This window comes from Nansenia antarctica (genome assembly GCF_963989245.1).
Source record: "Nansenia antarctica genome assembly, chromosome: 2".
Classification (NCBI taxonomy): Eukaryota; Metazoa; Chordata; class Actinopteri; order Argentiniformes; family Microstomatidae; genus Nansenia; species Nansenia antarctica.
This window is the reverse complement of record NC_137675.1, coordinates 42,494,413-42,506,961: the sequence shown is the minus strand read 5'-3', so window position 1 is coordinate 42,506,961 and position 12,549 is coordinate 42,494,413. Positions and strand designations below refer to the sequence as shown.

General features: G+C 46.6%; 1 protein-coding gene across 1 annotated transcript in view; it reads left to right on the top strand.

The window, feature by feature from the left end:
* Nucleotides 1-222: 222 nt before the first annotated feature.
* fbxl16 (F-box and leucine-rich repeat protein 16) overlaps nt 223-12,549 on the top strand; it is a gene marked incomplete at both ends in the record, with an annotated part of 35,199 nt that continues 22,872 nt past the window's right edge. Inside the window, one exon of the mRNA XM_080524438.1 lies at nt 223-942. Within this exon, the coding sequence (XP_080380564.1) occupies nt 223-942 (720 nt within the window). The remainder of the gene's footprint in view (nt 943-12,549) is intronic.

The following is a 12,549-nucleotide window of genomic DNA, read 5'->3' as shown; positions in this document are numbered from 1 at the left end:
TATGTATGTATGTATGTATGTATGTATGTAATGTATGTATGTATGTATGTATGTATGTATGTATGTATGTATGTATGTATGTATGTATGTATGTATGTCTGTGTGTGTGTGTGTATGAATGTATGTATGTCTATGTATTAACAAGCATATTCACCTCTACATATTATTTGCCTGTTCATAAGCTGTGTATTGACCCTCTCTCTCCGCCTTTGTAGGTTCCCAATGTTGAACATGTCCACCCCCAGCGAGCTCAAGTCTCCCTGCGTGACACGGAACGGCATGGTCAAGCTGCCCCCCCAGCCCAACGGCCTGGGCAGCGCCAGCATCACCAAGGGCACCCCTGCCGCCAAGAACCGCCTGTGCCAGTCCTCCTCTGTGCCCTCCATCCTGCCCCCGCCCTCCTCCCAGCCCTACCACCACCTGGACCCCCTCACCCCCCTGCCCCCCGCCACCGCCACCTCCATCCTGGGGGGCTCCGACCTGGACCCCCCTGGCGGCCCCCTGGCGGGCCTCCAGCCCCCCCTGCGCCAGCTGCTGCCCCCCCTCAGCCTCTCCCCCAAGCCCCTCCCACCCCTGCTGCTGGAGTGCCAGCTGGTGCTGGACGAGAAGCTGCTGAACCGGCTGCTGTGGTTCTTCACCACGGCCGAGAAGTGCGTGCTGGCCCAGGTGTGTAAGACGTGGCGGAAGGTTCTGTACCAGCCCAAGTTCTGGGAGGCGGTGACACCCATCCTCCACGCCAAGGAGCTGTACGCCCTGCTGCCCGGCGGGGAGAAGGAGTTCGTCAGCCTGCAGGCCTTCGCCCTCCGGGGGTTCCAGGCCTTCTGCCTGGTGGGCGTGTCGGACCTGGACATTTGCGAGTTCATCGACAACTACCCGCTGTCGAAGAAGGGCGTCAAGTCGGTCAGCCTGAAAAGGTCCACCATCACGGACGCGGGGCTGGAGGTGAGTCCCCCCCCAAAAGTGACCGAGGCAGGGTCGTGGTTTGGTTTGGGGTGGGGGGGTAGGGTGGGGTGGGGGCAAGATCAGAAATGTAGAGAAATCCAAACGCAATGTCATGAATGGAGCATGGACGTGATCCCTTGCCTCTCGTCAGAGTGGTGTGTCTGTCCTTCCCTCTCGTCAGAGTGGCGTGTCTAGTCCTTTCAAGAGAGGAACTGAAGTGACAACAAAGGGAAGTGTGTTCTCATTGAGGAATATTCTCGCCTCGAAGCGAAATTTAGATTCACTTCTTCGTTCGTGTGCATTGAAATGACATGGAAGACAGCCATGTTAGCAACATAGCAGCAGATAATGGACCACATGCAATCTACTAAGCCCCTTTGTGATTTCTAGTCGAAAGTGGGTTCATGCCAATCCCTTTTCCATCACCTGTATATATGCATACACTCCCTCTTGTTGACTGGATGGGTACTAGTAAGTGAGTTGTGAGAAAAATGCATGACTTACAGATTTATTTTTATGACGTTCGGAAATCCGATGTGACAGGAAGTCAGGAACGCTGGAGAAACAGCCGCTGTCCACTGCATTAATTAACTAGGCTACATGTCCTTGATGAGTCTCCCGCTCACTGCGCTCCATCAAAAATGGCACATCCATCGATAATATTACATAATAACAACTGCTCGGATTAGATTGCCCTAGCCCTAACCCTAACCCTAACCCTAACCCAAGGGGGGGAAATTCGCGCCTATCATGCACATATCAGCCTAACTTTAGATAGATAACTTTGCATTAAATATGTCTACCATCATCCGCTGTCAAACACCACAATTTATTTCTAAATAAACATTATTGTACATCGCGCACCGATGTATTTCTATGGGGAAGGCTGTGCTTGACGATTCCATTGGACTGACGCTGGGGCAGAGGAACAGGGTGACTGTCACCCTGTGACAAACGTGCAGATATAAGTGCTCCGGTGTCCTGCTTTGGTAGTCTAATGGAAGTGATCAGGGGGCCATTCCACTAAAGGTGGCTTAGTATATCGGCGATTGAAATAAATCAGGCGATCAGGCAACTCGGGATTGGAATTCAAGCCTCAGGTGATTCCTCGAACGAGGATCAGCCTTGTGTCATCAGTGTTCACAGAAGACAGGCTTACAAATCTTCGATATGGGCGCGTGCACGCAGACATAAAGAGCCCCAAAGAGTCGATCTGTCGAAATGAAGATACTCCACTCTGCAGGGGTACTACATTTGCGCAGCATTCAGAATTATTGATTTTTATGAAGACGGAAAAATAAGATGTAAAATAGTGCAATACTGCCGCAATTAACAAGGCGAGGGAAATGGTTTGGCAAGAAATTGCTGACAGATTAAATGCGTAGGTCATACTAGCCCCAGTTATTGTTATATGTTCATATTTTAATAAATGAATATTACTACTGTGCTGATATAAGCAGCAGGCTACAAACCGTCATAACGCCACAATGGCCTAGTGGTATCGACCGCTGCCATAGGATTTATTCGTAATTTTTAGATGTGGTTCGAATCCCTCTTCGGACGCACTTTTTACTGCATTTCGTTGTCTGAATCTAATCTAAAATCTCATCTAAAATATAGTAATAGTAAGTATATAGGCTATAAAATGATGGTGCAGGCTAATTTACAAGAACTGACACGATTACAATGGTGTTTAAAGCCTTTCTGCGTAAATTATGTTCTTAAACTAGACCCTGGATTTGGCATAGATTATTTTTTCTTACGATTACTGATGGATAGATGATTCACTTAGACAGATATAGATATATATGTTGTAAATTGATTTGCATGAAGGCTTCGGTTAAATGTAAAAAAAAAGAAAAAAGAATGACTTAGTCAAGTCTCGAACACACAACCTTTGGAACTCACGCTGGCTGCCTTAACCACTGCGCCAGCCAGACCGCTGTGATGGCAGCAACGCAAGTTGACATAATTACCTTTTTTGTTTTTTTACACTCTTTTATTTATTGATCTATCGATCTATCTATCACACTTTCAAAATATCAAGTTATCTATCACACAACCAAACTATCTATCGATCGATCACACTTTCAAAATATCAAATTATCTATCTATCACACAGTCAACCTATCCATCTATCTATCTTGTGTGAAGTGGGAACTAATATTTCCTAAAAGAGGAACTGTCGTTCGGGATGTAGTTTCCGCCTGTGAGCCTTTTTTGACGCGCGTCTTACTTTAGCCAGTGTTTTAGCCTGGTCGCGACCTGGCTAATTATATCTGAATCAGAAGGAGCTCAACCAAGCAGCGAATTATTTGAGCCACATTGATGGAACCGAACGCAAGCTAACATTATCGAGGCTTAGAACTTTATCGAGGCTTAGAACTTTATCGAGCTTCGTGGAATAGGCCCCAGGTAGGCTACCAGTCCTCTACTGCTAAACCCGAGCGCGCTGGACTGTGGAACTTTCTATGTTAAGCATAGGCACAAGCATAGGCACCTCGGCATAACAGCAATTGTTTTGTTATGCTTGTTGTAAAGAAAAGGTCTATAATGCATTGAAATGACATTAGTAGGTGTCATATGCCATCAGACATGGAAATATGTCATATGCACTACTGTCGTTCACAAATCAGCCTGTAACGTTAGACACAGCACCTCGACATAAAAGCGATTTTTTTGTTATGCTTGTTATAAAGAAACTATATATAATAATCTATCTATCTATCTATCTATCTATCTATCTATAATCTATCGAGGATGTTCAGTTTGGCTATCATGGCTGCTTTTGTATCTCTATAAGGGTCCATTATATAAGTCCAATCCTAGAGGCTTATGGTTTGTACTGGTTAACCTTTCACCCTGGTACTTGAATACCACTTCCTTCTTTCTCCAAGTCTAAAGCAGTGGCGATGTCTGAAAGCTCATACTGACTACTGTTCTCTAAGAGCATCGACTAGAGTACATACTAACCATACCACATACTAGTTAGAGACGACTGTTTAGTCAACTGTATGCAGTAAGCGACACATTTCAACATAGTACACCTCATTCATACTGAGAAACCATCATCTATAGGTCAACCATGTTGTTCATAGTAGTTGGTTCAATTTCGCTACTACCCGCGTCTCTTACCTGCTCTATTGAATTATGGAAAGGACTTCCGGAATAGGGTGTAGTGAATTCATACTACATGGAAAGGCAAAGCTAGTATGATATCATGGCATTTTATACATACTAAATGTTGTTAAATTTCACATACTACAAAACATCCTAATCTTGCATACTGAAAATGCCTACTAAATAGGTTGCAGTATGAGCATTCAGACATGGCCAGTAACTGGTGGAAATCCAAAGGATGATAACCAATAATAACAATAATAATAATAATAATAATAATTATAACTTTTATTTGTATAGCGCTTTTCCTGCAAACGTTGCAGCTCAAAGTGCTCCAATCATTATATTATTATAAATTATTATTTATTATTTAAAGGCAATATTAAGGATTGTTGACTGGTTGTTAAAATCCCTAAATATTCAGCACAACAATTGAGTGGAGTTGGAGATGTCCTCTTGGGTGGAGTGGAATTTTGCAATGATCACGTGGTGCCACCAGTACGACACATCTTCAGTTGTGGTCCCCGACCTCATTGGGTGTTTCGGCCAGTTATCACAAGACACCCTCTGCCGAGGTTGGCCCACCACAGGCTGATCAGGCCTGGGTGTGTGTCGCACGGTGGCACCACGTGATCATTTGGGAGCCCATGTTGGGTCCCTACGTTTCCAGTGACTGCTCCGTTCTGCTGCAGTGGACAGTTCTCTGATTGCCTTCCGTTGGGCCTGTCCTCTGATCCCTACTGCCCTCAGGAGCCTTGTGGTGGAGCTGGCTACAAAGCCTCTGCAGCCCACCTCCACTGGCCACACCTTCACGTTCCAGCCCCGCCCCTCTGCTTCGACTGCTAAGTTGGCATACCGCAGCCTCTTCCGTTCGAATGCCTCATCGATGGCCTCCTCCCATGGGACCGTCAGTTCTACGATGAAGACACGCCGGCAGGACTTGGACCAGAGGACTAGGTCTGGGCGCAGGTTGGTCACTGCAATTTCGGGTGGGAAGGTGAGCCTCTGGCTGAGGTCTACCCGCATTTCCCAATCCCGGGCTGCGTTCAGTGGGCCTGAGTCTGGAGGTGATGGCTTGGTCCGCTGTTTCTCCCCTTCCCGGATGAAGGTTGTTTTCTGTGGAAAGGTAGTCTGGGCATTTAGAGGCATGGCGTTGGTGGTTACCCTCTTGTGCTCAAGTTCGGCAGCCAAGCACTTTAGCACTTGGTTGTGGCGCCAGGTGTATCTTCCTTGAGTTAGACTGGTCTTGCAACCCACCAAGATGTGTTTGAGGGTTGCTGGGGCTGCACACTGGAGACAGGCTGGGTCCTCTCCATACCAGAGATGTAGGTTGGTAGGAGAGGGCAGGACATCATATGTGGCTCTGATGATGAAACTTAGCCTATTAGACTCCATGCTCCACAGCTCGTTCCACGTGATTTTCCTCCTCTCCACGCTCTCCCACTTCATCCAGCGGCCTTGCTGGGCTTGGGAGACTGCCTTGGCGCACCTGGCTGCTTCCTCCTGGTGGCGCACCTCCTCAACCACCATCTTCCGCCGTTCTGTTGGAGTAGCCTTTTGCCATGTGGGTGTTGTTGTTTCTAAGCCAAGGCCCCCTCTGCCATGTTGGACATGCCCCACTATATCCCGGTGTCTGAGGGCGGTCTTTGCCACCGCAACTGCTGCAGATGGCTTCCATTTCCTCCCCGTTGCTAGGATTGGAGCAGCACCTCTGACGAATGGATCCCGGGATTCTGTGAGAGTCATTTCCAGCCTTGATTTGGCACATTTGTACTCCTCCACCAGGCTTGAGATTGGTAGGGAGAGGGCTCCGTTGCCATACAGGCCTATGCTGCTAAGGCCTCTCGGCAGTCCAAGCCACTTCCTCACTTGTGCATTCACCAGTATCTCCAGCCGGTTGGCATGGGATAGTGTGACCTCGTAGATGGAAATTGGCCACATGAGACGGGGCAGCAGTCCAAACTGAAAGCACCACAGCTTCAGCTTCCCAGGGAGAGCAGTGTTGTTGATCTGCTTGAGGCCACTGATTATATCCTGCTTGAGTTGTTCCACCTGCTTCGAGTCTTTGAGTTCTGCGCTATACCAGCGGCCAAGGCTTTTGATAGGCTTCTGCAGAACTGTTGGTATTGGCTCGTTGTTGACGTGGAACCTCTCATTGGCAAGCTTGCCTTTGACAATGGAGATACTGCGGGACTTACTGGGTTTAATCTCCATTCGTGCCCATTTGATGTTTCCCTGGAGTTTATCCAGCAGGCGTTTGGTGCATGCGTTTGTTGTTGTTATTGTCGTCATGTCATCCATGTACGCCCTGATTGGAGAAAGACGCAGCCCGCTCTTCAACCGTTCCCCTCCAACAACCCATCGGGATGCTCGAATAATGAGCTCCATTGCCATGGTAAAAGCCAGTGGAGAGATGGTGCAGCCCGCCATTATGCCTATCTCGAGGTGCTGCCAAGCAGTTGTACTGGCTTGTGCTGTAACACAGAACTGGAGGTCCTGGAAGTAGGTTTTGACCAGCCTTGTGATGCCCTCTGGGACTTGGAAGAAGTTGAACGCTGTCCACAAAATCTCATGAGGCACTGACCCGAAGGCATTGGCAAGATCCCACATGCAGGTCTTTCTTCTCCTTCTTGGCCGTTTGTATCTGGTGCCAGATGACATTTGTGTGTTCCAGGCATCCTGAGAATCCACTTATCCCGGCCTTCTGCACTGAGGTGTCGACAAAGTTGTTCTTCTGCAAGAATACTGAGAGCCTCTGGGCCAGAACACTGAAGAAAATCTTTCCTTCCACATTCAGTAGACTGATCTGGCGGAACTGGTCGATGGTTGAGGAATTCTTCTCTTTGGGAATCAGGATCCCTCCTGCCCTTCGCCATGCCTTTGGTATGATTCCCTTTTCCCATGCCACTTTAATTAGCTTCCAGAGGTACTTCAAGACGCCTGGACTGTTCTTATATAGCCTGTATGGAACGCCGTTGGGCCCAGGGGCTGAGGCTGTTCTTGCCCGTTTTACTGTGCTCTCAACTTCGCTCCATGTAGGGGGCCTTGTTTCCATCTGGTGCTCAGGTGGTTGGATTGGTGGCATGTCATCCGGAATGCTGGCTGGCACATGCCTCTGGTTGTCAGAGTAGGTCTTCCTCAGGTGCTCCTCTAGTTCCCTTATGGGTACTTTGAGGGTCCCTGTTTTCTCCTTGACAAAGAGGTCTTTGACGAACTTGTAGGGATCTCTGTAGAAGGCAGTCCTCGTTCGCCCTTTCTTCTTGTGTTGCTTTCTCAAGCATTCTGCTCTTCGCAGTGTTGCAAGACGCCGCTTGATGTCGGCCTGTAGTGCCTCAAGTCCTTTCCTTTCCACTTCTGTGGCCTTCTTCCACTGTTTTCTCAGGCACCTTCTTTCTTTCACAAGTCTTTCAATCTCTTGTTGTCTCCTGGACTTGAGATGGGCTGATGGTTCCTTCTGTGTCCCATGGTTCTTACTTTTCACCCCAAATCTCTCTGCTCCATAGCTGTAAATTATCTCTCCAATCTTGTCCAGTTTTCTTTCCACGCCTCCTTTCAGACCTTCTAGAAGATGGACAAGGTCTGTGTCTGTGTTTTCCCACTCCTTTTTCTGGCAGGCTTTAGGCCACAAGATTTGAGGCTTTCGTCCATTCATCTTCCTCTCCACTGCTGTCTGTGGCTGGATAGGCTCTGGACTCATGTCCGTTGATGGATCTGTGCTTGGTTGAGCTTCGTCTGGGGTTCTGATACCCTGTGGACTGTGGTGAATATCCTGCCACTGGGCTTCACTCGACTGATTTGCCCTACCTCTGAGGAAGTAGTGGTCAATGCGAGGCACCTCGCTAAGCTCTCTTAGGCACTTTTTTCTGCCCTGGTGGATCTTGAGACCCTTCTCTGATGTTATCTTTTTCCAGCCACAGATGCAGCTTTGTAGCTTGTGTCCTGCCAGTGTTGTTACTCCGTCAACTACCGTGCTGATCATTTGATTCGTTGTCAATTCGTTTAAAAAGATGGTTAAATATAACAAATATGAAAATAGATATAGAATAGAATAGACAGTTTAGTTAATGAGTCTGTGATAGTGTTGGCTAAACGATGACAAAACGACGACAAAATGCAATTTCGATCTCTGACCACACAAGCGTTTTCTCATTGTCACACAAAAGAATCTCTGGCCACATGGAACCGCGTATTCAGGTACACTGGGCATGCGCGTACTGGTAGACCCAGAAAAGGATTAAAATATAATTGAGACAGTACCGTAAAATAGAAATTCATTCATTTTCATTCATTTGGTAGTATTGTCAACTACCGATCAATCTTCTCTCCACTTACATTACGTCTGCATCCAAGATATGGCATATGTATACGTTATTCATCTGTGTACATTTAGGTTGTATAAAAAGAGCTGATGTATAATAAACTTTATGATAATTGTTATAAGTGCCTCTTGCTGAGATGTTTCTAAGACATAAATAATATCACAGCACTGGTTTATCAAGTGTAGGCTATTTATAGCACAAGACTTGCGCTGAATGGTTGGGTCCCACGCAATGCGCACATACATCAATCAATCAAACTTAATGTATACAGCATATGGATGTTAGTGCCTAATGCCTAGACCTTTGATGCGCACCCTTGTTACTTGTTACTTGTTAAACAAAAACACCCTCCCAGCGTTATCATCTCGTCACCATCTCAGCTCATGAATTCGGCGGAGTCCTGTAGCCGTGAGGTGCAAACGATATCCGATCATCGCCGTTTCAGCCAAAAAAAAGGCTGTAAAAAAATAATAATGTGCTAATGCTATCCATTTAGCACCGTTAGTGCTGGCGCTATCCATTTAGCACCGTTAGTGCTAGCGCTATCCATTTAGCACCGGTAGTGCTAGCGCTATCCATTTAGTACCGCTAGTGGTAGCGCTATCCACCGTTAGTGCTAATGCACCGTTAGTGCTAATGCTATCCATTTAGCAACATTAGTGCTAATGCTATCCATTTAGCACCATTAGTGCTAGTCCAAGTCGGCAAAAATGTTCTCCGCGCATTGGTAATTTTCTTCATTTTCTGGCAATATTTTTTTGGTCACTTTTTGGGCCATTACCAGTTTGCACCCCCTGTATATCCCACCAGGGAAAACGATGGGAAAGTCAAATGAAAAATATCTTTATTTACTATGGAAGGCTCTGGATAGGAGTCGGATACTGTTTCTACTACACAGCTTTACACTGTTGAGAAGTTCAGCGATGACTCAGGTGTTTTGACAGACCGGGGTCTGATTCCATTATGAGAACTCTCAATGTCGGTTCCTGAGGACAATTGACTGTACTTGATGTTATTTTTGGGCAGCAACAGTTGTTGCCATGCCACCTGGTTGTGGTCAACCATTTAATCTCCTTTTTAGTTCACTTATTCACTCATCCAATATGTATACGTTTCATTTGGAAACACTGTACTGTGTTCATAGAACTATCATGTTCGCATGTGTAGCTAGAAACGAAAGGAGAGAGGCAGAAGATGAAAGTGTGTCTCTGTTTGAAGTCTGTGCGGAGCAATACCTAGAGCCCTCTTCACACCCCGCTCCACTGCTATTTTAGGAGAGAGTGTTTGGTTGCCATGGAGAAACCTGGTATTGTTGGCGACGTGATCTATATGTGTGGTTTGTTCATTTTCTCCTTCTGTTGCCTAGATGAGTGCTACTGTATGAATTACTTTCTGATAGCAGAGATGGGGGGTTGTCTGTGGGATGGGCCCTGAGGTGGCCTTTGAAAAGTGCTGTCCCCCCAATCAAGGTCCTGGACACCCACAGTATGCTTTCGTTCTAGCCCTCACTCTAGAACACCTGATTCAACTAACCAGCAACTCATCAAGACAGCGTTTCACCAACCTTGTAATTGGACTGACTTATATAGCGCCTTATTCCAAAGTGCTTTACAACGGCCTCTCATTCACCCATTCACACACCCATTCACACACCAATTGCGGCAAGCTACCATGCAAGGCGCCGGCCCGCTCATGGGGAGCAATTGGGGGTTCAGTGTCTTGCTCAAGGACACCTCGACATGTGGCCAGCCGGGGTTCGAACCGCCGGCTCTACCTCCTGCACCACAGCCGCCCCTTAGCACCTTGTGCTATGGTGGTGCTGGTGGGCCTGGACCTGGTGGACCTGTGTGGTCAGTCAGACGAGACGCTAGCAATGCTAACGTTGTGGGTTCAATTCTCACTAGGACCATACAGAAAATGCATGCACTCAGAGTGCTGTTAGTTGCTTGGGATAAAAGTGCTATACTTCTATCTACTGTATGTTATATGATATGATTACCCACCAGAAGTAGGTCATACAAAGTTTTTTTTTTTGCTTGTAACCAGGACTAGGGATGCAAAATTCCCATAATCACGTTTCAATATGGAAACTTATCAGAAAATGATCAGAAAGTATCAGAAAGTTTCCCAAACTTACGAGCATTTTGCAACCCTAACCAGGACCAAGTCTGAAGTTGTGGCCGAAAAAGGTCATTGCATATACTGTCGCCGTGACATACCAGTGAGTTCCTACCGCTATTCATGAAACACTAGTAGTTTTTCCGCAAGGCTCAGATCAATCAGAGGCTGAAGCTACTCTTATCAAGAGCAGCCACTCTACCTGGCTCATGTGTAGTCGGTGTCCAACGGCAACAAACACATTTTCAATTGGAGGCTGTGCCAATCTTTGACACTTCTGTAACATTTTGAATGATTGTAAACTGGATTTTTGCCAGTATCTATCTTGCTCGACCCATAATTTAACTCTCATCAGTCAGATTCCGACTCATAATGTGACCATTGTTGTCATATAATCGTCACCCACCCATCCACACAATGGACCCCATGAACCTGCCTGCCACCGTTGCCTAGTGACTGTTGCCAGGAGTGGGGGATTCCACTCTCGTTGGGAAAGATGTCAACTAGGTCACCAGGGGTCACGAGGACTGTGGAATGCAATGTCACACGTGATGTTATAGAAAGGAGAGATAAGCAGTAGAGAGGTAGTGAATGGTAACAATACTATATGGTTGATATATTGAAGGTTAATTGTAGGTTAATTGTTTGTCTGGGTCTTGGTCTGGATCTTCAGACTCAATAACCCGACTAACCATGTCCTGGTCTTGGCTAATGGTTCATGGATCTCAAGGAAAATAATTGTCTGTTGCTTATTACTGTACACAGTACTTATTACTGTACTTATTACTGTACACAGTACGTATTACTGTACTTATTACTGTACACCATGCTTATTACTGTACTTATTACTGTACACCGTACTTATTACTGTACACCGTGCTTATTACTGCACTTATTACTGTACACAGTACGTATTACTGTACTTATTACTGTACACCATGCTTATTACTGTACTTATTACTGTACACCATACTTATTACTGTACACCGTGCTTATTACTGTACCTATTACTGTACACAGTACTTATTACTGTACTTATTACTGTACACCGTGCTTATTACTGTACTTATTACTGTACACAGTACTTATTACTGCACTTATTACTGTACACAGTACTTATTACTGTACACAGTGACACAACACAATAGTCAGGGGCTTTTCTTCCATTATTTGGTAGCTGGATGGACGTGCGATGCCAGAAGTTAACGGTGAAAGTGGAAGTTTCTGTCTGAGGCTTGTTTGGTCCAGATGTAGCCTAATCCAGTCTTGTCTCAGCAAGGTCTCGATACGCTATCATTTGGGTCTAGGTTGATCTCAATCTGGGTCTTGGTCTGGATATCAAGGGCTCCATCTCTGACCCCATGCACTGTAATATAGGCATTATGAAAAGTATCATTTCCAGTTAATGCAGTCTATTATCCATTCATAATCTATTTCAAAAGGGTTAATGTATGAGTTTTTGATTGTGTACATAAATACTGCGAAATGGTTCTTTACAATGGCAGAACATTCCAAAATAATGATGGCATTTGGCTTGGAAACAATTAACCTTCAATGGTCTTGTTGTCGGTATTAGCCACAGTGCATTTACTTCTCTATGTTACGGTCAGATAAAGAACCCAAGCGCAGACACAGAGACAGTTGTTAAGTAAAGAACGATAGGCAAGCGGGGGGGTCAGGCAGGGGAAGTAGTCGGCAGGCAGGCAGGCAGGGGGTTAGGCAGGAGGAGTAGTCGGCAGGCAGGCAGGGGTCAGGGAGGCGGGCAGGTAAGAGGACTGATAGGGTAGGTAGGCAGGGCAGGCAGGAGGGCAGGTAGGAGGACTGGTAGGGCAGGAGGGCAGGCAGGCAGGGCAGGCAGGCAGGGCAGGGCAGGTAGGAGGACTGATAGGGTAGGAGGGCAGGCAGGCAGGGCAGGGCAGGTAGGAGGACTGATAGGGCAGGTAGGCAGGGCAGGTAGGAGGGCAGGCAGGCAGGCAGCGCAGGGCAGGTAGGAGGACTGGTAGGGTAGGAGGGCAGGCAGGCAGGCAGGGCAGGGCAGGTAGGAGGACTG